The following is a 25,741-nucleotide window of genomic DNA, read 5'->3' on the forward strand; positions in this document are numbered from 1 at the left end:
AAAGAATAATAAGCCATGTTTAGTTTCCAGAATTTCCTTTTGATTGTATAGACAACATTTGCTCATACAGGAAGTCATTTCACTGGGCTCTTGTAGACAAGCCACAGACAATGGGAAAGTCTTGCTGATTTCAGAAGGGCACTTCTCTTTCTACTGGACTCTCTAGCTTTTCTCACACAAGGGAAATAATCCCATCTGCAGACTTACATATAGCCTTATTCTGGGAGTAAAGGTTTAGAATAAAGCAGGCCTTCGAATTGAAAAAATTCTGGAGGGTTAAGCAGCCTTTGGGGGTGTTCTCACTTAAGATTTGAAACGATTTAAAATACAACGTTTTTAATAAAACCGATTCAAAATAACCCTGGTCTTATCCCGCGTTCTGAATCGCTTTTATTCTTCGTTCCTATCTGGTTTTTTAAATCGAAGTTTTTACCTGCTAGTGTTCCTACTTGGCATGAAATCGGTGTTTAAATAAAGCGATTCTTCTCCTCCATACCTTATTTGGAGCTGTCAATCAATAGTACGTCAGAATGACGTAACGTTAATCCGGAATATTTGGAAGCGATTTATCTTTTGGCATCGTTTCCATTTCATTGACCGTTTGTGAATTGATGTATTTTTGGCGGGTTTTTTTTCCCAAATGGACCAATGAAGGTGCTTAATCGCTCAAACGTCCTCTTCTGCGTCTCCCCATATTACCTGCCATAACTCAGTGCTAGGGAATCCTGGGAATGGTACTTTATTATGGCACCAGCACTCTCTGGCAGAGGAGGATAAATGTCTCACAAACACAACAGTTCCCATAATTCCTTAGTACTGAGCCAGGGCAGGTTAAGGGGTCTCAAACTGTATTATTTCTACAGTGGGTTTGGAACTACAGATGAGGGTTTTTTCATAAATTAAAAAAGTTGTTACTTTATAATTACCTTATATATATACACACACACTCATATGCATATATATATATATATATATATATATATATACATGTGTGCAAACACACACACAAATATATATGTGTATATATACCTATAGGTTTGTGTGTGTATGCATTTATATATATATGCATGTGTGTGTGTGAGTATTCATATATAATCGTGTCTGTCTGTCTGTCTGTCTGTCTGTCTGTCTGTCTGGTGTGTGTGTGTGTGTGTGTGTGTGTGTGTGTGTGTGTGTGTGTTTGCCAAATCGGATCAAGGAGGAGAAGGCAGTGGGTTTCAGTGGGTAGAGACTGTTCTGCATCCAAAGCCCAGGGTTGGAAAACGGGATCAAGGAGGAGAGGGCAGTGGGTTTCAGTGGGTAGAGACTGTTCTGCATCCAAAGCCCAGGGTTGGAAAACAGGATCAAGGAGGAGAGGGCAGTGGGTTTCAGTGGGTAGAGACTGTTCAGCATTCAAAGCCCAGGGTTGGAAAACGGGATCAAGGAGGAGAGGGCAGTGGGTTTCAGTGGGTAGAGACTGTTCAGCATCCAAAGCCCAGGGTTGGAAAACGGGATCAAGGAGGAGAGGGCAGTGGGTTTCAGTGGGTAGAGACTGTTCTGCATCCAAAGCCCAGGGTTGGAAAACGGGATCAAGGAGGAGAGGGCAGTGGGTTTCAGTGGGTAGAGACTGTTCAGCATTCAAAGCCCAGGGTTGGAAAACGGGATCAAGGAGGAGAGGGCAGTGGGTTTCAGTGGGTAGAGACTGTTCTGCATCCAAAGCCCAGGGTTGGAAAACAGGATCAAGGAGGAGAGGGCAGTGGGTTTCAGTGGGTAGAGACTGTTCAGCATTCAAAGCCCAGGGTTGGAAAACGGGATCAAGGAGGAGAGGGCAGTGGGTTTCAGTGGGTAGAGACTGTTCAGCATCCAAAGCCCAGGGTTGGAAAACGGGATCAAGGAGGAGAGGGCAGTGGGTTTCAGTGGGTAGAGACTGTTCTGCATCCAAAGCCCAGGGTTGGAAAACGGGATCAAGGAGGAGAGGGCAGTGGGTTTCAGTGGGTAGAGACTGTTCAGCATTCAAAGCCCAGGGTTGGAAAACGGGATCAAGGAGGAGAGGGCAGTGGGTTTCAGTGGGTAGAGACTGTTCAGCATTCAAAGCCCAGGGTTGGAAAACGGGATCAAGGAGGAGAGGGCAGTGGGTTTCAGTGGGTAGAGACTGTTCTGCATCCAAAGCCCAGGGTTGGAAAACGGGATCAAGGAGGAGAGGGCAGTGGGTTTCAGTGGGTAGAGACTGTTCAGCATCCAAAGCCCAGGGTTGGAAAACGGGATCAAGGAGGAGAGGGCAGTGGGTTTCAGTGGGTAGAGACTGTTCAGCATCCAAAGCCCAGGGTTGGAAAACGGGATCAAGGAGGAGAGGGCAGTGGGTTTCAGTGGGTAGAGACTGTTCAGCATCCAAAGCCCAGGGTTGGAAAACGGGATCAAGGAGGAGAGGGCAGTGGGTTTCAGTGGGTAGAGACTGTTCTGCATCCAAAGCCCAGGGTTGGAAAACGGGATCAAGGAGGAGAGGGCAGTGGGTTTCAGTGGGTAGAGACTGTTCAGCATCCAAAGCCCAGGGTTGGAAAACCTATATGTTTGTGTGTGTATGCATTTATATATATATGCATGTGTGTGTGTGAGTATTCATATATAATCGTGTGTGTGTGTGTCTGTCTGTCTGTCTGTCTGTAGTGTGTGTGTGTGTGTGTGTGTGTGTGTGTGTGTTTGCCAAATCGGATCAAGGAGGAGAAGGCAGTGGGTTTCAAGTGGGTAGAGACTCTGCATCCAAAGCCCAGGGTTGGAAAATGAGATCAAGGAGGAGAAGGCAGTCAGTTAGTGGGATAGAGACACAAGACAGAAAAGGGGAAAAGGCAAGAGGCTGCAGACCTAAGAGAGAGCCAAATAAAGCAAGAGCAAGAGACGTCCCAAGACAGCCAGGGAGAATCCCTTCAGAGAGCCCAAAGATCAATGGGAGAGGCTTCTGGCAAAGCAAATTTGGGGAGCCCAAGCTGTTTCCAGAGAAACTATGGGATGGGTTTTGCAGGACAGCATCCTCTCCTCATGTCTCCCAAGACAGCCAGGGAGAATCCCTTCAGAGAGCCCAGAGATCAATGAAGGAGGCTGCTGGAAAAGCAGGGAGGGAGCACTCTTCCCAAAGATTCTCTTTCCAGGGTTGGAGGAGAAGGCAGATTCCGTTTGAGAAAGGGAGAAAGGCTCTATCCCCCCCCCCCCCATTGATCAGAGCCCTTCCCTGCCTGGGCGAGGTCAGATGCCTCCTCGCAAGGAGCCTTCCCTTCCCTGCCTGGGCGAGATCAGAGCCCAAGCGGGCAGGGAATGCCTCTTCGAGAGGAGGCTTCCCTTCCTGCCTCTCCTCCGTTAGAAATGGGCTCTCCCCACACAGAGGGGAGGTTGCAATCCACCGGGGGAAGCCTTGTACTCCTTTGGCAAATGCACGCGCTTGAGCAGCCAGGACTTCAGGCGCTTAAAGCGCTGAAGAGATTAAGCGCCTGTAAACCATTAAAATTTTTTTTAAAAAAATCCTTATCTCTTATTGAAAGGCCACAGCGGACAAAGGGATGAGGGAAGCAAAAATGGCGACAGCCACAATGGATGGGGACAGAAAGGGCAACTCCCCCAAGGCCAGCCCCATCTCACTCCGCTCCTCCCATCCAGCTAACCCGATTTCAAAGGCTGTCGTTCCTATTTAAATGCTTCGGTTCCTAACTCGAATCAAGGGAAAAATGTAGGTCAGACCCTAGTATTTCTTTAACGCGCGTTAAATGACGAAAACACGATTCAAAATTTTAAACCGCTCTACGATTTGAATTGTAGTGGGGACGATTGCGGGTTGCTCTAGAACTGTTCTAGGTTTAAATCGGATCCTAGTAGGAACGCCACTCCTAGGATTCGATTCAGAACGCGGGGTTTCCCCTAGTGAGAACAACCTCTCTCTCTTCCCTTCACTGTTCCTCTGAACAAACCTACAGATCCCTGAGGATGTTTGCTTGAAAACTGCTAAAAACAAGCAAGATAAATTTGGCTACTTGCCATCCATGTCTGGGAGGAAAAAGGACCAGTTGCTTCAGAGCTACAGTGGCTGGTTGTCAATCAGATGGTGTTGACAAGTTTGTTTTGTACTTGTCCTCATTAGCAAAAGGGGAACAGAAGGCTTTAATTTTGCTGTCCTAATCCGTTTCCAGTTGTTCTAATTCCAACAGAGTAGGCCCAGGACATTTTGCTGCCTGAGTATCATTCAGAATCCCCAAAATGGTTTTACCATATCTGAGAGTCCACAAAATGTTAAATGTTCACAGCTGGGATAGCGTAAATAGGCCAAACGTGGGTGACAGGTAACAAGATTTTCCCCACAGTTGAGTGGAGCAGCCATGTCTGTTGCAGAGTTCCTAGTATACTGTTAAAACCCCATTGTTACTTGCTTTCCTAGTGAATTGCACTTTTTCTTTCTCCCCCTTTTTTAAATTTAGGAAGCAGTGAGACAACAAGCAGATTTCACTCGGAGCCCATTGTTGCCTTTTCCACCCACTGTTTCTTCTGAAAAACAGAAGAAAGAGACAAAGTTGGATATACAGGAGTCTTTGCCCAGAGCCAGCATGCTGTCACATCAGAGCCCTGGTATGAAAACAAGCACTCAGAATGCTGCACAGATATCCAGGCCATATAGTTTGCTCATCACAGAGACAATATTTCCAGTTTTTATTACTGTATATACTCATGTATAAGTCTAGAAATTTAGGTAAAAAAATTGACCCAAAAAACCTGAGTCGACTTATCCACAAACATTGCATATGGAGAACTGGTCACTTTCAGTATAGCACTGCACATATATTACAGAAAAAATTTTATAGGAAAAAATACAGGTTTTATTGATAGGTGTTTTTTTTTAACCTGGACAGAATTCTTAAAGATTTTACAGCATAGTCTAATAGTACTTAGCTGTGTTAACAAGATATCATTAAGATGTTAAATTAATCCTAATTAAGTTAATTATTTAATTAATTGGAAATAATTCCTGACCATTACAGCTAAGCACCAAGCTGCTGGTAAGTAAATGGGATTTTGTTTTGTTTTCTGCACAGTTCAGTCTTCAGTAGTGCCAACTGAAAAAGAAGACATAAAGCCACTTAAGAAGATCAGTCATCAACCCTCATGGATGGAACTTGCTAAAAAGAAATCTCAAGCTTGGAGTGATATGCCCCAGAGGATAAAATAGATCAAGCACTTTCTACCAGTTGTTGAAGCTATTTAAGAAAATTTATCAGGCTGTATTAACAGAATGGAGAAAGATCAGTTAATTCTGATGAAATCTATGACACGTCAAAGAGGGCATCCATTCAAGAAGAGTATAAGAAATGTTGATTACACATTTATGTGTTTATCCTGGTGTATCACAATGAGGACCGTGCTTGAAAGCTGCTGCAAAGTCTACTCCTCTCTTGCAGAAAAATATTCAATGCATTGCTTATCTTGTATTTTCTCTGTTTTCTTTCCCCTACAATCTTATATTTTTTTCTAAATTTTAGTTGACCAGCATTTTGTTACCTTGTCAAATATCTTCTAATCACATTTTTGAACTATATATATGTACCAGAATGTAGCAAGAATTCCTCCACAAATGCATATGCAAAACAAAGTGACCTTATGGTGTGAGCTTGTAGAAAGTGAAAAGCAGGTAGTACTATTTGCCACTCAAAGTAGGGTGGAAATAAAATGGGACAGTCATTTATTCTTGTGGCCTGTTCAGTCAGCACTCCTATTCCCCCTCTGCCCACCTAGACTTTTAAACACAACAGGCCCAGATGTAGACAAGAAACTGTCATGCCATTCTTCCACTGCCCCTTCACCATGTTAAAAAAAGAAAAGTTGTGACTGCACTGGAAAGCCCTCCATTTATGTGGACTCCAAGTAGGTTCTGTATCACTGAGATAGTCTGTTGTAACTAGTTGCCTTCTAAATGACCTAGTGAGGGTTGGAAGTGGGAGCACTCTCTTGATATAGCAGCACCCTCATGATCTATAATCTGATGAACTGATAATTTTATCTATATCTAGAATTAGTATACAAATTAGCCTTTAAAACAACCCATGTCCTTCTAAAGTTTACAAACCTGGGTTCATACTGGCCTCCTTTTACATTGGGAAACTTGTCAACACCCATAATACAGAAGGACAGTTTTAATAGCCTGCAAGCAGTTATGCCCAATTATAATGATTGTCATTCCTTCAATTTCATGCTTATAATATCACAGCAGAAGATTAGAGATAAAATTGCTTGGTGCTACTTGCTTCCCTAGATGCACAGCTGGGGACTGGCATGAGTCCATAAATAAATACATTTTGACTGCGTTCAGGGTCAAACAGGGAAGAGATAAAACTAACATCCCTGTAAAGGCAAAAGGAAAGCTCTGGGCATTTATTAGCTTTCTATATCCATGTTTAAAAAGACACGTGCAGTTTTTATCTTACAGAGAAAAAAAAACTACACTGTTCATCTTTAGTATACATTAAAGGACCAAGCAAAGGTAAGTCATGTTGGCCATAATGGGGAGTGAGGAGGAGATCCAGAACCATCCATATGGGAACAATAAGTGTATTAAGTTGACTAAAAATATTGCAAAATAGTGTCCAGGCCTTTAAGATCTCCAGAACTGTACATCAAGCAGGATGGTAAAAGAAGCAGGTGGGGAAGTGGATCAGCTGATGTTGAAAACATTGGAATCTCCTTTTGGTTTCAGTTTTAGGATGGAATATGGGAGGAGATAGTAGCAGATATTCAGAAATCATTTCTGTAGGTGACAAATGTAGCATGTATTAATATAGAGTAAAGCACAAGACAAATTTTGGACTGAGAGCACTACTAATTCTAAATAGATCTATATATGCTATGTACATTTAATTGTGCTTTATGGTTTTTTTAAATATTATTAATGCTTTCTAGATTGTATATTTGTACCATTTCCATTTCTCCTCACATAATGTTATAATGCTATCCTAGCTTTCATTTCTGTAATGCTGCAAAGGAAAGTCGTGTTTACTTGGTAACAAATCCTACGAAATTCAGTAGGCCATATTCTCTAATCATAGTTGTGTTTAGATCTAAAGCTTAGGTTTTTAACTGTCTAAACTAAATTATTTTCAGTGTTGTATAGTATGTAATGTATAAGGAATTGTAATAAACCATCTAAGTCTAGAATTTCTTGCTGGGACATGGCTGACTGTGTAATATGTTAATATTGGGTAGATAATATAGATGCAAAATCTACATTGGCTGGTATATATACTTAATTAAATCTGGGCTTCTATCCAGCATATATTTACATGGGCATTTCAGACTGAAGGCTAAGGTAGTAATGGTTGGGTGGTTGCTTCTCTAGTTGGGTTTGTCTGTCTTGGTGGAATAACATTATTCTGACACAGCAAGTTTACAGTCAGGAAATATTTTGTGACCCAGCTTGGCTCCTAGATGCCTAGATGACTCCTGTGGCAAGAAACACATTCCTCCCACCAATTAGCATCTGGTTTGCTGACTCCCTACCTTCTTGGAGAAAAGAAATCTGATCACTGTCACCCGTGCTCTGTTAATAGTTCAGGGTAGCTACAGCCACATATCCTATGCTGTCTTGAGAGTGGTTCTATGGAAAGGCAGGGCATACATGTTTTTTACTCAATGAACATCTGAATTGTTGAAGACAGCAGTGTAAGTGGCTGCTGGTATAAAATGTGGCTGCTCATCTCTGGATAGTGGATCTAGAGAACATGGAGCATAAAGAAGCTCCTGTACACATTGGCTGTTGTTTTGTTTACAAAGCAGATTTTGACCTTTTAAATCCCTATATAGCCAGGATATCTTGAAGACTTCCTTCCCCTATAGTAATTTAGATCAGCACTGGGAAACTTAAAAAGAATCCAGGGGAAGTTGTCAGTCCCCAGACCCACCACAGATTGCAAGTATTGTACTTTCCGCACAACAAATCCTTCATCCCCTTTGCAAGTGCAACACAGAGAGATCAGGAGATTAGATAGGTGAATGAAGTGATCTGTGGTAGGGGGAAGGTGGAACCCTCCAAAAAATAAGCAAGTAGAGGCATGAGCAGACATCTTCCATCATAAATTCATGTAGTTTGCAAATGTGATGAAGGATAACTAGATTTGGGAATTCTTTGCACAAAATGTTGTGCAGCAAGATTCTGAATGGGATTGTCACTTTGGATCATAGCATGTTTTTCTCCCATGCAAGTGCCTTGCACAATGATTTTAAAATGGCCTCATACCGGCAGAACAAAGGGCAACATGGGATGCAACCTCTGCACACATATCTACAGTAAGTTCACTGAGCCTGTTAACACATTTGTCTGTGTAAATACTGATAACTGGAAGAAATTTTGCATGTGGCATTCTGCAAGTTCAAAGAACTCTCAAGTGAAAGTATCCATTAGACATTGCATGCCATGTGCAAGTACAGTGGGCCCTTGGTATCTACCGGGGTTTGGTTCCAAGATGCCCTGTGGATACCAAAATCTATGGATGCTCAAGTACCATTTAATGTAATGGCATAATAAAATGGTGTCTCTTATAAAATGGCCGTGGATGGTTGAATTGTGGATGCAGAATCTGTAGATAAGGAGAGCCAACTGTAATTATGGTCATAAAATGATACAGGTGCCTTGTCAATGTTCACAGGACTGCTTGTGTATAAAAGCCTTCTACCTGCATACTTACACTCAGAGACACTTGCTTCTGCTAATCAATGGCAAAATCAAACACACTATGAATGTTCTGCTGTCTGCTTTCTGATTACTAAACATTCTGTTAATATTTTAAATCAACAGTGCCTGTTTATCTGCCATGCTCCATTATGTAACTATCTTAAAAAAAGTGTATGTTCTCTGAAGTCCAGTGTACAGTCACCTTTGATGTGGAGCCTTTCATGGTTTACATCTTGCTTGGAGTTTCCATCTGCCTGTGTACCCTGGCTCTGTTCTGAGACCAACTATCTGCAAGTTACTCTAAAGTTAAATAGAGGTCATCCAGGAAAAATGTTACACTATTCATCAGAAGCCAAAGAAGTAATGCTTCAGGAAGGTATATGGAAACTTTCTCCAGGGCAAAGCAAACAGGGAAAGCAAACATCTTTATTTAGCTTTTTGTTTTCTGTTGCTTTTTGTGTTGGCACCTTCTGCTCTGATTTCTAGAAGAGGAGGAACTCCCTGTTAATTGGTTGTCCTTATGTGAATGCTTCATTTCTTTGTTTTCAGGCAGAAATTTTATCAGTTGTGCATATTGTGCTGTATATTAAGCATTTTAATTGTTGATGTCCCATTAGTTTACTAAAATCATCCATGTGATCTAACTGCTGACTACACAGTGGTACACCATTAAGAATTCAGAAATGTGCTGAATTATGGGTGCATCAGGGGGAATTTATCATCCATTGTTATCACTTACTTATGCCATTCTAGATTTCATAGGCAGTGCACTTTAGAAAACTCCCTCAAGATAAATGGGAATAAGAGAAAACACAGAAGCCATTAATCTGAGCAGGATTTCAAATCATTCAACACAGCACACCAGAAAATGTAATTTCTTTGTACTGTACTTAAACAAAGTGCTGCACAGAGAATTAAAACAGGCAAGTCCCTGCTCGAATGTTTGGCATCTGTGTACCATCACAGTGTAAAAGGAAGAGTAAAGAGATTGGAAAGCCCATCCATTTATTCAGGAATTGTGTTCAGGCTTGTCAGGAAACAGTACTATGAAATCATTGGCAAGTCCTTGGATGTCAAGGAATATCTCCCCATCAGTGAGGGTATTCTGACTCAGGTCTCTCTATATAAAGTAACAACAACAACAACATTAACAACAGAGAAAGGGCACCATAAAGTTATTGGAGCATGCACATTCATATTTCGGAGCTTTGTTGTTGTCCGCCTTCAAATCGTTTCCAACTGATGGCAACCCTAAGGCGATCCAAGGTCACTTTTGGGTTTCCATGACCAACAGGGATTCAAACCTTGTTCTCCAGAGCTGAAGCCCAACTCTCAAACCACTACACCACACTGCCTCTCTTGAGTTTACTCCATTAGATGTTGGCTCTGTTGAAATAGGCAGAGCTTAGAAGAGTCATTTCTGGCCTACAATTCTAGACTTACTCAATCAGAATGACCAGTGGCCAGAATGAAAAATGTATTCTGGGACATTCAGTCCAAAAAGCAAAATGTCCAAGCTTTAGAAATATGCTTATTTGCTTCAAAACTGCTTGTCACCATGTTCACTTATTAACCTTTAGAGAGGAAAAACCCCAAGAAGGTGAAATGCCATTGCTCCTATTTGTCTGCAACTTGACAGCGGCAATGCTCTCCCAAGAAAGAGGTCAGGATGCTGCAAGATTATCAAATTCTGATAAAGACAAATCATGTAGCCTCTCTTCTCTCTTTTAAATTATGAATTACAGTATAGTCAGTGGGAAGCAAGAGTCTTCAGATTTCCAAATATAAAATTTTAAGCATGCAGTTTGGAAATGGTTTATAGTGCTGTATGTATCAGATCTATTATGCATACATATTAGATCTAGGATCAAGAGGGAAGAAGCTTTTCTGATGTAATCTCTGAAGTCTGCCAATGAAAACAAAATCTGGACTTGTCTGGGCAGTATAAAAAAAATCTCAATCAGTAATGACAGGCTGAATTAAACAACTTAAGGAGTGTCAACACAACTTTTGCTGAAACCATGTCTTCTTAATAGGGTAGGGCTGTCACATTTAGACTCAAGTTCTTCATTTAGCATGCAAGAAAAACAATTTGCCACATGCTATCATAAGGAACAGGGTCAAAGTTTGCTTTTATTACTTTCATTTATATGCAGCCTTTCTACGAATTAGTTCAAGGCACGGTATATGGCTCTCCACCTCTCCCTTACAAGTCTGAGGTGTGGCAGCTGAGAAAGAGCAAAAGTGTGACTGACCTGGGGTTATCCAGGGAGTTCCATATCACAAGGGCACTAGAGCTAGGACCACCCAAGTCCCAGTCCAACATCTTGACCACTACTCCAACCACACTGCCTTTATTGCATCCTAGGATTCTCTCAATAAGCTACAATGGACCTTTGGTATCCACTGAGGTTTGGTTCCAGGAACTTCCATGGATATCAAAATCCGTGGATGCTCAAGTCTCATCAGATACAATGGTATAGTAAAATGCTGCCCCTTACATTAAGTGGCATAATCAAGGCTTGCTTGTTGGAATTTATATATTTTTTAATATTTTCATGCTGTGGATGCTTGAACCCATTGATTAAAAATTAGTGGATATGGAGGGCTGACTGAAGTAGGTTTTGTGATTTTAGAAAAAATATCTTCAGAACACATCCCACCTTGATTTCTTCCTATGGGAGAAATAGGATGCCATCAGTAGATGGGAGCTCAGCAAGCAAACCTCCACAGTTCCAATAACCAGCAGGTAATTCTTCCCAAGAAAATCTTAGGGTTGGCATAAGTCAGAAATGACTTGAAGAGACACAACAGCAGAGATAACTTCACACAGACCTTTAAGACCTTTTGAATTATATATGAACTAAGACAAAAGCAAAAAAAGTTAAACTATGGGGCTAATAGTTTTGGAGAACAATTTAGATCCAGAATATAGTGGAAGGAAAAGGAATATGGTGAAATGGAGACATTCTCCCTCCCACAATATCACTGCTCTATTCAAGATGTGACCCTATGATCCGCATCATAGATTTCAAAGCAATGCATGTGGTTTAGCCATAAAATATGAAATCATAGAGCTGGAAGGGATTTCAAGGGCCATGTAGTTGAATGCCGTGCAAGAAGAAACAAATACAGGACTCCTGTGATATGGCCATCCAGTCTCTGCTTAAAAAGCACCAAGAGGTAGCTCAATGGTATCAGGAATAGGTTAATTTCTCCACTATTTGTATGTTTGTTCATTGCTAAGCATTAAATCTCAGGAAACCCATCCCATGTGTAGGATTACTGAATAAACATAGTAAATGGTACTTTTCTGATAATTCGTCTCATATGTGTTGAAAGTTTCTTTGCCTTAGGCAAGGTTTCTGTATCTGTTTTAATGATCGAAGGCTGCTTCAGGGGAAAGGTGAATGAGTTACCTTCAGTTCAGGTTCTGCAGCTGTGCTTGTTCTACCAGGCAAAATAGATCAGGAGATACTCTGCTTTCCAGGCAGATGGCTAGATGCCCCTTTTGAAGCTGAGCAGTGCCTCCAGCTGACTTCAAATTAGGTACTTGGGGTGGAAAGTTTTCTTTTATTAGTCCCCTGTAGACCACCTGGTGTTTTCTGGAGTACAGAAAAGTGAGCATGAAAAACAAAATTCTGACAGTGTATGAACTGAGGCATGCATTGTTTTGACTTACAAAGGGATCTTCCTCAGTTTTTTGCTCCTGGGCATGCCACTGTTTGCAGCAGCAGTTCATTTGTGAGCTTTCAAAATAGAAAGGGAATGAACAAAGCAACAGTTCTTGAGAGAGAGCTGAAATCCCTGCCATTTTCACAGCAGTGATAGCTGGATTGGGAGTTTGCTCTTTAGTTGAGAGTCTTCTTTCCAGCATTGCACACAGAGAACCTTGGAATAATAATCCACTCATATTTGCCCAGAGAGAGTCATATTTGCCCAGAGAGAGTTACTGGTCAGGACAGAGGGGAGAAAATGAAATAATATTACTTAGATGCTTTATAGTAACTGACTTGAGACTTTTAAATCTTGACTCTCTTCATTTCTCTGTAGCCAGACCATTTTTCAAAATCCAATCCTGAATGTTGGTATTGTTTCATAGGTGAAAGTTGAATTTGGTGAAAGAATGAGCTTTGGAACAAGGATAACATGAAAGTGGGTGAACACCGATAAGACACGTCAAACATAATTATCATCCATTTCAGCTGCCGAAAAAGTCAGCCTGTTCCTGTATTTGGTTCTCAATCACATAACTATCTGAACACAGAGACAAAATAACAGCAGACCACGAAGGAGTGAGACATACAGCTTGGGAATTTTATTTCTTTGGTGTATAACCTCTAGAATCCCCCTACCAAGGGTTTCTGGAAGTTGTTATTCAAAAAACAAAATGAAACTAAACTAACTTTTCCTATTTCTGGAGAGAATTAGGGCACTTATCCACACAAACCTTTCTATGGAAGTGGAACAGACAGGCCAAATAAAGCAGTTTCCAATCGCTTTGAAGGCAGGGTGTTTAGATGGCGCACTCCTCCAAAATGGGCGGAAACCAGACCAAAGCCAATCTCTGGGGCTAAAAACCAGAGCAAACATAATCCGGGATAGTACAGTTTAGTAGGGAAGATGTGCATCTTCGCACGTGCATATAAACACCCCGATGTGAGTGCAGGGTTGCGGCAAAGCAAAGAAATTAAAGTGCAACAACTTCATTGGATGTAATTACAATGTACACAAACCAGACAGTCCAAAGGGGGCATGGGGTGAAGGGGGGTGAAGGTGGTGTGGGGGGGCTCCAAGATTGTGCTTTGCTAATGTATCACTTGCACACTGATGCACTGATGCCCTGAACTGGCAGAGCATCACATGTGTGACTGTGTGACCAATCAAAGGGGCAGCCATCCAATGGGATGGCATCTGGATGCATACAGGAGGTATTTGGGAATTACTGGTGGTGTGTGTGATGGTACGCATGCATGGTGGGGAGGCAACAAAACAAAAAAATTACGCAGTGGCATGGCTTGACTCCATTCCATGAGGTTGGGGTGTGTGCATTCGGTCCACCTTGGGAGTGGGCTATGTGGGTAGAGAGGTTTCAATCTGCTTTGGGGAAAAGCAGGATCAAGCCACTTTTTCCTGCCTATCTGTTCCAGGCCTATGCTTTATAATACTGTGTTACCATGTCCATTGCTGCTAGTCCATACAGCCTAGCAGAATTGCATAAATTATTGTTGTGTCACAACAGAAACATTAACTCAAAAGACCTCTGGTACCCATTTTAACAATAAAATGATTTGGTTTGTGTGCTGTCTTCTTTGTATTTCTAATCCTGACAGCAGAGTAAACCAAGTGCTATTTGATGTCATTAGTTCAGTCAGCATGTTTAGTGGTAACAACTTCAAATTAGTGTTTTGTTTACATCACAGAACATCAATTTACATCACAGAGGGGCTCAGAATAAGTAGACAGAGAGGGAGCTCATTGCAGGGTATTCAACGTATCTAACTCTACTACTGCCTACTCTGAGGCATTTAATATTTCAAGGGATTATGTCATGGAGGATAAGGATGGGACTGAAGTGTATCACTCCCATCCTTATGCTATCCTTATCACGCTATTGCGTGGAAGATTATCACACACATTTCTCCATTTCCATTAATGAAAACTGATGGGACAAATGTACTTGACAGGATAATGATGGGATAAACACAATGTGTGTGATAATCTTTCACATGATTACGCGATAAGGACAGCATAAGGATGGGAGTGATCCTCTTCACTCCCATCCTATCCTCCATGTGATAATCTCCTCAGTGCAGAGTGTTGTTGCACTTCCAACAGAAGTGACCATGAGGAAGACAGTGGCAAGCCTCCTCTGAAAAAGTCAGGGTTGACTTGAAGGCACATAACAAAATCTTTATTTGTTTTCTCTTTGGAAATAGCAGCTGAAGAAGAACATGAACTAGACAGGGACCATGTTCAGTGGAGGAGAGAGTTGATCCTCCCTGCCTCCCTCCCATGTCATTTCCTGCCAAAGTTGCTCCACAATGACTACTACTTTCCCCAAAAGAAAACAGCATCTTTATGGCTAAGCTAGTTTGAATGGTGATTTTCCAAAGGGAAAAAAGTGCAGAGAAACTGCCCACACTTCACAAGACCAACATGGATTTGGATATAGAGCCTTGTATCTGCTGTTTCAAACAACTTTTTGATAGTCATACTTTAAGCAAAATGTCTATTCCAGGCCACAGGACAGAGGCAAAATGAAGACAAGCATCCTCAATGCAATAGAAAAGAAAGATGAAACAAAAAGGGAGAGTATCAGCTTTTTCTGTGCCTCTCCGCATGCCCTCTGAGCACTTCTGTTCTCCTTCCAGTGGGAGACAGTCATAAATGTGTGCTTTTTGACAAATGGATTTGCCCAGTGTGACAAAAGGCATCTCCCTTGGGAAGAGAATGAAAATGTTATGACATCATGTGGAAAGACATGGAGAAAGACAGTACTCTCTTGTTCGGTTTTGTCTTTCTTTTCTAATGCAATAAAGCTCACCGTGACATTCAGTTAGAGCAAGTATGATAACCATGCACCCTCCTAGATGTTGTTGCACTGTAACTCCCATTGGCCCTAGCCAGAACCACCAAACTGAGGAATGTTGGGGATTAAACTTTATCATCTGGAGGTCTAAATGATTCTCACCCCGAGTCAGACATCACCGAGGGGGAAAAGGCTGAGTGAGAGTGTGGATAGAACTTGTGGAAAGCGTAGGTTAGTTGCAAAAGTGTCTAGTTTGTGCAGTTCCTGGAGGAACAAGGGACAGAAAACTGGAATTGAGAGCTGCTCCTGCTGCAATTACTCACTCCTGCGTTAGCAAAAAGTGCTGTGAATTTGTGATGCCTTTAGGAGGACTTTGACAGCAGTACTACAAGGAGGCCTAGGTGAGACAGTTTCACCACATTCATTACAATTATAGTTAATCATAGGCATTATGGGAAATCAATAGGGCAGATACACCCAGCCACTCTAGGCTGCTCAGAGCAGTGTCACAGACATTTTGTTTAAAGAGGAAGACAGCAAGGCCAGAATCTGTGGTTGGCGTTGGTTGGGTTTGAGCTATCTATCCAAAGGTACCAGATACTAATATGACCCCTAATGTCTCTATATTCATCTCACCCATCAACTATATCACTGTTTAAAATGTAAAGGGCAAGGAACAGGCAAGATCAAACATTTAAAGTATAACAGGCAGGCAGCTTTACAAAGCAGTTAATAAACAACATCTGAGGTTGGTGAAATGCCAGAGATGACAAATTTGATAACTACAAAAACAGCGTTGCCAGTCTCATTTATGTCATGATTAAAGTTCTCTCTCTTCCTGTGATTCATAGCCTGGAAAGGAACAAACCTACAAATTATAAAAATTGACACAGGCATGCTTCATTATTTTTAGTACTCCAGGTACTTTCTTACATCGGCCGTCGGAAGGGGAAGGAAGATAAGTTAATGTATTATTGAAAATCCATGGCTCAAGGTCACAGCCAGTGAACATGACGTTTTTAGAGTTGGGTGCTGTTGTTAGGACTAAGTAGACGAAGCTCCCATTCCTTCAACCCTTCAGAATATGTTCTTTTTGACCTTGTGGCAATTTGTCTAGTAGTTCTCTCATGCCCTGGCACAGGAGGAGGAAAGAGTAGAAAATTACTTTTTGCTTAACAGAAAAGCAAAAAACAATGGTTATCTAAACTTATTCATTATGACTGAAATAAACTAAACAGCCCCCATTGCTCAATCCTTCTTTTTCTAAAGAAATCCCCTCAGGGATGCTGGGGTTTGCAGTCCAAAAACATACTGTTTCCAAGTTATCCAAACCATCAGTGAGAACATTAACAGTTTGTTCAGAACTATTACAATTACTGTATTTAGCCCTCTGGGGAGCGGGGGGGGGGGGGGTCACTTTTATGCAGTTATTAGCAGTGTTTTCTTCCTTGCTATGGGTAAAAAAAATTAATGGGTTGGCTTGGAAATGTGAGAACTCTCCCAGTTGTTTTTGTTGCAGGACCCCAAATTTAGAAATTATAAAATTGCATACTTCTACCCACACTCTTTCTTCTACCCTTATTTCGCCATCCTTGTCAATTCACTTCTTCCCAACAACAGCTACTGTCATTGTGGGTCAGTTTTGTCCTGCAAACTGAACATTATGGTGGGAGGATGCTTCTCCTAAGTTGTCTCATCTATCTGTATTGAGTTGCTTTTCAAGATGACCTCATCTCAGAACACCACTCTAAGCAGCCTGTTTGAAACATGTATGCTGTTATTGTTAGCAACCTTCAAATTGACTTTGACTCATAGCGCCCCCATGAATAAGACACCTCCAGGCCCCTCTGTCCATAACTGCTCTGCTCAAATCCCGCAGGCTGAAGCCCATGGTTTACTTGAGTCTATCCATCTGGGGTGTGATCTTCCTCTCTTTCTACTGCCCTCCACCTTCCTAGTATTCTTGTATTTTCTCATGAGTCATGATTTCTCATAATGCATCCAAAGTATGACAGCCTCAATTTCGTCACCTTGGCTTCCAGAAAGAGTTCAGGCTTGATCTGTTCTAGAGCCCATTGATTTGTCTTTTTGGCCATCCATGGTATCCTTAACACTCTTTGCCAGCACCACATCTCAAATGAACTGATTTTCCTTCCATAAGTTTTCTTCACTATCCAGCTCCCACATCCATACATGGTGATGGGAAATATGATGGCTTGAACAATTCTAACTTTAGTGTTCTAACTTTATACTTTAGGATCTGTTAGAACAGAATATAGAGAAACGGAATGGTTTCCAATTGGCAAAGGCATCAGGCAAGGCTGCATTCTGCTGACATACTTGTTTAATTTGTATGCAGAAAATATAATACGAAGAGCAGGTTTAGACTCAGAAGGAGGAGGGAAGACAGGAAGAAGGAACATCAACAATCTAAGAGATATCAATAATCTAACAGGGAGACATCACACCAACAATCTAAGAGACATCAGCAATCTAGCATCAACAATCTAAAGGAAGAAATGTAGGATATTACACTTGGGCAATAAAAATGAAATTTACAGATATACAATGGTTGACACTTGGCTTGACAGCAGTACATGCAAAAGGGATCTAGGCGTCTTAATGGGCCGTATGCTGAACATGAGTCAACAATGTGATGTGGCAGCTAAGAAAGCCAATGCAATTCTAGTCTGCTGTGGTCAAAAAGTAGAAACTGTTAATAAACTTTGCAAGAAGAGTTCACTATTAAAAGCAGATAAAACACAGAGTGACTGGCATATTACCTTAGATAAAACAGGAGTGAAATCACTGAGATTAGCGCTAGAACCATGCTTAGCTTCCAAGATCAGATGGCATCAGGTGACCAGATGTCCTCCTTTTTCAGGACATATCCTCCATTTCAACCTTCTGTCCATAAGAAATGTCAAAATGTCCTCCATTTGGAGCATGACTAAGAAGCATGAATTTACATTTCTATGAGTGTTTCTAGCTTTTCTAGGGTCAGGCTCTACACTTTTCTTGAATGTCCTACATTTTGCGGTGCCTTATCCTCCTTTGTGGTTAGGATATCTGGTCACTCAGCTAGATAATCATAAAAATGCCACAAGATTACCTTTACCTTCAATTTTATTAATGAAATAGTCTTAACATGGCTACTTCTTCTGAAAATGTATAGAATGGGATGTCTATCAACAGGCATGCCAAGCCAACTAGGTCTCAGGAGGAGGAAGGAAAAAGCCTATAAAATTTCCTCATAACAGCAGAATACAGAAGATTAAAGTCAAACATTATTGATCGTCCTTCTTTCTCAAAGATGTCTGTATGCATCTATAGTGGGTTCTCATTTCTTAGAAGCTGACTTTGCTAAAACCACTTCCTTGCTCTTCACTCATACTTTCTACCCTGCTAAGTAATTCCACTTTTTCTTCCACCCTTTCATTTGTAAATGTCTTTTAAAATTATTTTCTTCCTTTCTTTCCTGTAATCCTAACTGTTAAATTTTGTCATTTGTAATATATTTTCTCTCCCCTCCCCCCAAAAAAATCCTTTTCACTTTTTTGTCTAAATGGTGCAATTTATGCAACTAATGTACAGTAATTTGTCTTGTTCTTTTCTGTGATTATATATTCTTCACTTCTCTCTAGATTCACTTTCTTTGGTTTAAATTTAAGATTACCTTCATTCTCTTCCTCTTACCTCTAATTCTCTCGGCTTGTTCTTCCTTGTTCTTTCCCTATTTAAATTCAATTGGCTTCATCATGTCAGTTAGAAGCACACTCTGAGTAGATCTGTATCTTTTCTTTTTTCAGCTTTATGTACAGGATGAAATGGGGATTAGGAAGTTACAACATTAAAAAAAGTAGGAAATGAAGTATTCACTCTCCGTTCAATAATCTTTCTGTTAAGATATAGCTCAATGGCTTTCATGCCATTAAAAGATAACATTCTTCCAGAAGAAACTTCATCTGATCAAGGACAACACTGGATGTGTGATTACATGATAGCACCATGAAGCTAATTCAGAGTAAGGTAATATCAGCATTTGAATCCCTGCTTGGCCATGGAAATCCACTGAGAGACCTTGGGCAAGTCACACTCTCTCAGCCTCAGAGGATGGCAATGGCAAACTCTCTAAAGAAACCTATGATAGGATTGCCTTAGGGTCAGCATAAATCAGAAATGACTTGAAGGAATACAGCAACAATAACAACAACAACAAAAGATTATCTTACACTTTATAAATAAGCAATTTGGTAAAAGCATATAAAGAATAAGATCTGGCTTTGGGATGTTGGCAAAGCTAAATCAGAATGAGGGCACTGTTTTCTGCCACCACTGTAAATTGCTAAATATTTTTATCCTACTTTACAACACCATCCTTTTTATTTTTCATCTTCTGTCAGGAGGAATGGCCTGTGATCTGTAGTCAGAGGCAAACTAGGAACTGGAAACCAGGAGCTGTGGGCATCAGAGTCATGAGATTTGTCAGAACAGAAAGCCAAAGGAGAAGTCAGGGTCAAGCAGCAAGTCAGAAATTGGGATTAAATAAAAATCAAGGCGGAAGTACTGAAGAACAAAACAGAACGAGACAAACTCAAAAACCAGGATGTGGGACCACCACTGGACCAAAGAAAGCAGAGCTAGGATGCTTACACTATGAACAGTTGGCCTGGAAGCCATTTATATCTTATTAGTGTTTAGAATAATCCAATTATAAACCTGGGTTGCATTGCATCTTCATATAATAAAGCTGCAGCAACCCTGCAATTTGGCTTGCCTGATAAGAAGATAACTTAATGGATATACCTTTAAGAGAATTTATGCTCTAAATAATCACCTGTAGCCTATTGTAGAGGCAGAGTATATTACTACATACACTCTCTGTAAATTCTTACTGAGCAATCTTCTTATCAGGCAAGCCAAATTGTTTGGAGACGTGGGTAAGCTAAAATACTGTTATCTTAATATTGTATACTATTATGTATCTGATTGTCTCTGTTAATTGCTGTACTAATTTCTGTTAACTTTGAATGTCTAGAAACATGATATAACTGACAATGTTAGTCCGGCTTAGAATGATTCAAGTTTGCTGATGAAGACCAACCAAAGGTCGAAACGGCCTCAAAGCACTCCGGAGGTAGCCGTCCTGATAAAAACAATTTTCACCATTAAAAGGTAGAATCAAGGAAGGACTCTGCTACCTGTGAAGACCATGTGCCACATTTTCATGCCTCTTGGCTGCAAGCACCAATGATGATTTTTTCTGTTGATTGATGGGACTGGGTTGCTGCAGCTTTATTATATGGACTTGGATTATTAGAGACAATTACAAGGTTACAGTACAGTGTCACATATGCATATATGTTGTTCTTATGTGTGTTATGAAGTGACAATATTATCAATACAATTGTGTATGTTTTAGTAAATGAGACACGTCTCTGTTATAATTATTTAATCATCCACATCAATTATTAGTGTTCCCCTTCTTTTTTGGACTATTACAGTGTAAGCTTGCTGTTGTTTGGTTTGTGTTTGCATTGCATCTTCACAGCAGAAATAATCCAGTTTGACACTATTTTAACTGCCCCAGCTCCACACTATGGAATTCTGGGAAGAACAAATTACAATTCTCAGAATTGCATAGAATGGAGCTGAGGCAGTTAAAGTGGTGTCAAACCGGATTATTTCTGCCGTGTGGATGCAGTCCTAGAAAGGCAAAAATAATCCAGAAGATTCTTCCATGAGAAGCTTCTGTCTGCAATTTAGTGGTTCACCACATGGTGGAGGTAAGCACTGGTCAAGCAGCTTCAGACACAAGCATAGATATTTCATAGAAATTCTTGACCAGTGCTACATGTGTTACCAGTGGGACCCAGAATTAATTTAGCTGGGATACAGAGTTTTAATAATATTTATTAAGAATTAAATCCCTTCCCACTGTCCATTTCCATGTCTTTCGGCAGGTGTGAAATCCCATCTTCTATAGACCTTGTATGATGTACATGCCTTCAAGTCACCTGTTGATTTATGGTGACCTCGTGACAACGACAGCATAAAACCCAATTAATTGCATTCCACACACATGCATGAATGAATTGCTATTACATTTTGGGTGTTCATTTTGCCGTTACGGCGCGTGTCTGACATTAATATTTCCATCAAGCACAGAATAAAATTAAAGGATTTTTTTTACTTTACCACATTAATTCTATCCAATGCAAACAAAATATTCCCCCATAACTCACAGCAAGACTGAAATACAATCCAGAAATGATCCCAGCAATGTGAACGGCAGTGTGAGTAAATGTCCCTAGTTACTATCACAATAGCGTGATTGAAGTGCGATTGCTTTTCCCACTCCCGTAATTGTGCTTCAGTCACGCCATTGGAAACTCATTCACGCCAGTTCCCCCTGGATGAGTTGTTGCCGGAGCGTGCCAGGTTCTTTGCAGGAGCAGTCCAGGATTAGTGCAATGTCGTCTGAAAAGACTTGACACAATTGTGTGATTTTCCTGGGAAAATCCCTTTTAATCCCTGTTTTTCCCCTGGTCTGATAATCTCCAATGACAAAGTAACTGGTTGTATTTAATATAAAAAATGAATAAGATCTACTGCCATGAAGTTCAAAGTTCTTTGGATCATAATAATAGCAATAATAATAATAATAATAATAAATACACCACTTTGGCTCAACTCTTAATCTGTAGGTGGAGAGATACTCCCTTTCTTCAAGCCAGTTGGTATAGAGCCCTCTGTATCCATAGATTTTTTTTATTCATGGATTCAGTCATCCACGGCTTCAATATATATATATTTTTAAATTCCAGAAAGCAAACCTTGGTTTAGCAATTTTATAAAAGGGACACCATTTTACATAATAGGACTTGAGGATTCACAGATTTTAGTTTCCATGGGGGTTCCTGGAACCAAACCCCAGTGGATACCAAGGGCCCACTGTATGATGCTTTCATGTAAATGTATCTCAACATTTACATGATTGTAAAGAGATTTTTTAGCATGTTTGAGACTAACTGAAAGAAAGAAGTTGGCAACATGAGCTTTCGTAGACTTCAGTCTACTTCCTCAAAACCATCTGAGAAAGTAGACTGAAGTCTATGAAAGCTCCTGCTGCCAACTTCATTCTTTCAGTTAGTTTCAAAGGTGCTACACATTTGTCTACACACTAATTCTACAGACTAACACGATTATATCTTTGAATTCTAGTTACATGATTATGTACATTACCATGATGCATGATGATGTGAAGCTGCCTACATGATCTCTTTTTGCCTTCAGGGGTGAAAAAAAAAACCTGGATGAAGCTGTAGATCACAGGAGAAACAGCTAGAGGAGAGGGAGAGCAGATGCAGCACCAGAGTCATACATTTAATGGTGAAACAAATACAACTGGCCCTCCATGTCCATAGATTCGAGCATCCACGGATTGAAAAGATTCCAAAAAATATAAATTTCAAAAAGCAAGTCTTGGTTTTGCCATTTTATATAAGGGACACCATTTTACTATACTGTTGTATTTAATGGGACTTGAGCAACCATGGATTTTGGTATCCATGGGGGTTTCTGGAACAAAGTCCCTCAGAGTTCCACTCTGGGAAAAAGACAGGAGATGATGGTGATGATGATGATGATGATAGTTGTAATGGACCAGTGCTACAAGCTACGTGATGGCCCAAGGAAACCATAGCTGCCAGTGTGTTCCTTATACCCAATGACTCCAGATACTGCACCCGGCTCAGCTAAACCAGCGCATGAACATCCTGGAGTGTGTTTTGCAAGGCCACCTACCCACCCATCCATCCATCCACCGACCCCGATAAGAGCAGAGGTGGGCAACTGTGGGGAGGCTAGGAGGCTCCATTAACCCCCAGGAGACCTTGAAGTGCCACCCATCTCTGTCACACCCACCCTCTAAACCCTCCCTCACAACAATGATTTAGCCCCATAATGTACCCACATGGTGTCAAGGGCATGTGGGAATAATTTTTGGCCAAGGCCATTTTAGGCCCAGGAGGGGCTTTTCTACCACAGGACATGACTTTATAAAGGTGAGAGCTGGAGGACACTTTGTCCAGGGCCCTTTCAAACCTTGTACAGACCCTGAGCATACTCAAAGGGTAAACTGGTTGTTGGGGTTTGTTTTTGATATGTCCAATCCCCTCTATGCCCTTACTTTTGTGCCAAAAAATATTGTGAGAGGAATTCAGTCTCTTTGCTCAGTTTCTTTTCCAGTCTAGCAAACACACTCAAAGAACTTAAGGCTTGGAACATACATTTGTTGCTGTTGCGTGCCTTCATGTTGACTTCAACTTATGGCAACACTATGGTGACCCTATTGAGGTGTTTCTTAGCAGGTTTCTTCTGAGGAGGTTTGCCATTGCCATCCTCTGAGGCTAAGAGTGTGACTCACCCAAGGTCACCTAGTGGCTGAGCGAGGATTCGAACCCAGGACTCGAACGTGAATACTCTACTTGGAAATAGTCACTACTGATACCAGTGAGAATGACTTCCAAGTAAATATGATTAAATAATTGCTGGGGGAGATTCCAAAAATGCAATCGCTTTAATGTTGATAATGAAACCCAAAGGCAGGAAACACTTTCAAATGTTTTGCATGTAAGACAGTCATTTCCCGTAACACCTGCTGCTCCAGGTTCCCACCACAACCACAGACATGGTTTGAACATGGTTCTGTGCAAAATGCTGTTTGCATCTGCCCTACTTAAAGGTTTCAACTTCAAGCTCAATTTCCAGTGTTAAGAGACTCAGTGATAAGTCTCACCAAATCAATCGCTTCCCTCTCAGTTCAGACAATCGAATGCCTGTAATTTGGTCCCTTCTGATAGTGTTTTACCCCATTTGTTATTACATTATTATTATTATTACTATTAAACAGTTTCCTTGAGGTCTCATTAACTTCTAGTCCAGCTTTGTGTGCAATAATTCATTATCAAGTCCCAGTCTTCATAGTTTTGATTAACTGTCTCGTCTTTTAACAGATGTGTAAGTTTATTCATTTCAGTCACGTCTAAAGTTTTATTTAGACAACTGGGTCTGTTGTCAGAATTTCATTGCTTCTCAATTGTTTTGCATAAGAAACTCTGACAGCTGTGACTATATAAAGGAATTTGGTATATTTTAAACATTCATACACCCAAAAAAGCTACACAGAGGAAGCCTTGTATGCAAAGCAGTGGTAAAGCTAAGAGTCAGTGTGTTGGGGCAGTTTGAGTGTCGGACTATGACTCTGGAGGCCAGGGTTCGAATCCTGGCTCAGCCTAAAAACCCTTTGGGTGACTTTGGGCAAGTCACACTGTCTCAGCCTCAGAGGAAAGCAATGACAAACCCACTCTGAAGAAACTTGCCAAGAAAACCCTTATGCTAGGTTTGCCTTAGTGTTACCATTAAATTGGAAGTAATAATAATAATAATAATAATTGTTATTTATATTTCCTGCCTCTTCCTGGGGATCGAGGCAGGATCACTTCAATAAAACAACACAATACAGTGTAGAAATATAGTCAATAAAATGCTAACATTAGTACAATAAAATAGCATTAGACCATCGTCTGAACATCCGATAATCATACAATCCTAGTCTGAGGCGGAGCGTTTCATTTTAATAATCTCCTATATAAGATTGAAGGCACACAGTACACACCATGCTATAATGTTTTTATGCTTTTTTAATGTATTAAAATTTTTATTGTAAAGTTTATTTTTATTTAAAAACTTTTTTTACTTGTGATCCCTCTTGGGACCAAGCAGTTTTGGTTAAAAGTGAAATAAATAAATAAATGAGGCTGAGAGAGTGTGACTTGGCCATCCGGTGGGTTTCCGTTGCTGAATAGGGAATAAACAAATAAACAAAATAAAAATGTGAACAAATAAATAACAAACAAACAATAAACAAGTAAACAAATAATTGAGGCTGAGAGAGTGTGACTTGGCCAGCGGGGGAATCTGAATAAATAAATAAAAATAAACAAAGTGAAACAAACAAACAATAAATAATAATAGGGAATCTGAATCTTCTCTTCCAGAGTCCTTTTTACCCTGTTGTGTTGTTGTGTATCTCCAAGCAACATTTTAACTAATGAGGGTCCTATCCTGGGGTTGTCTTGGCAAGTTTCTTCAGAGGAGGAGTGTTTGCCATTGCCATCCTCTGAGGCTGAGAGTGTGTGACTTCCCCATCCAAGGCCACCCAGTGCATTATTATTATTATTATTATTATTATTATTATGTAAATACTCCAACCGGGGATCGAACCCGTGACTCCAGCGTCGTAAACCCAACGCCCGACCCCCTAGGCCACAGTGACCTCGCGAGACTTCCGCCCCTCGAACAGACTGACGTCTGAGTGGAGCTCGGGTTGGGAAAAGAGCCGGCGTGTGATTGGTCCCTGGGGCGTGTCCTCTCGTCCAATGGCAGCCCGGGTCAGGGAAAGGAGGCGGGTGCTTTGATGCAAGCCGGGGAGAGCTGCGCTGAGAGGAGTCAGATGCTGCCTGGAGAGCGGA

At 40.9% G+C, this 25,741-nt stretch overlaps 1 protein-coding gene across 4 annotated transcripts in view; it reads left to right on the forward strand.

Annotated features, from left to right (window-relative positions):
• The window catches only part of CRACDL (CRACD like), a 52,860-nt gene extending 45,699 nt beyond the window's left edge, over positions 1-7,161 (forward strand). For all 4 annotated transcript variants that reach the window (XM_089511455.1, XM_089511458.1, XM_089511456.1 and 1 more), the window contains 2 exons: positions 4,437-4,584; positions 5,049-7,161. In XM_089511455.1, the coding sequence (XP_089367581.1) occupies positions 4,437-4,584; positions 5,049-5,182 (282 nt within the window). In that variant the 3' untranslated portion in view covers positions 5,183-7,161. The remainder of the gene's footprint in view (positions 1-4,436; positions 4,585-5,048) is intronic.
• Positions 7,162-25,741: the final 18,580 nt, after the last annotated feature.

This window comes from Sceloporus occidentalis, unplaced genomic scaffold (genome assembly GCF_023333645.1).
Source record: "Sceloporus occidentalis isolate IW3139 unplaced genomic scaffold, rSceOcc1.0.p SCAF_2, whole genome shotgun sequence".
Lineage (NCBI taxonomy): Eukaryota > Metazoa > Chordata > Lepidosauria > Squamata > Phrynosomatidae > Sceloporus > Sceloporus occidentalis.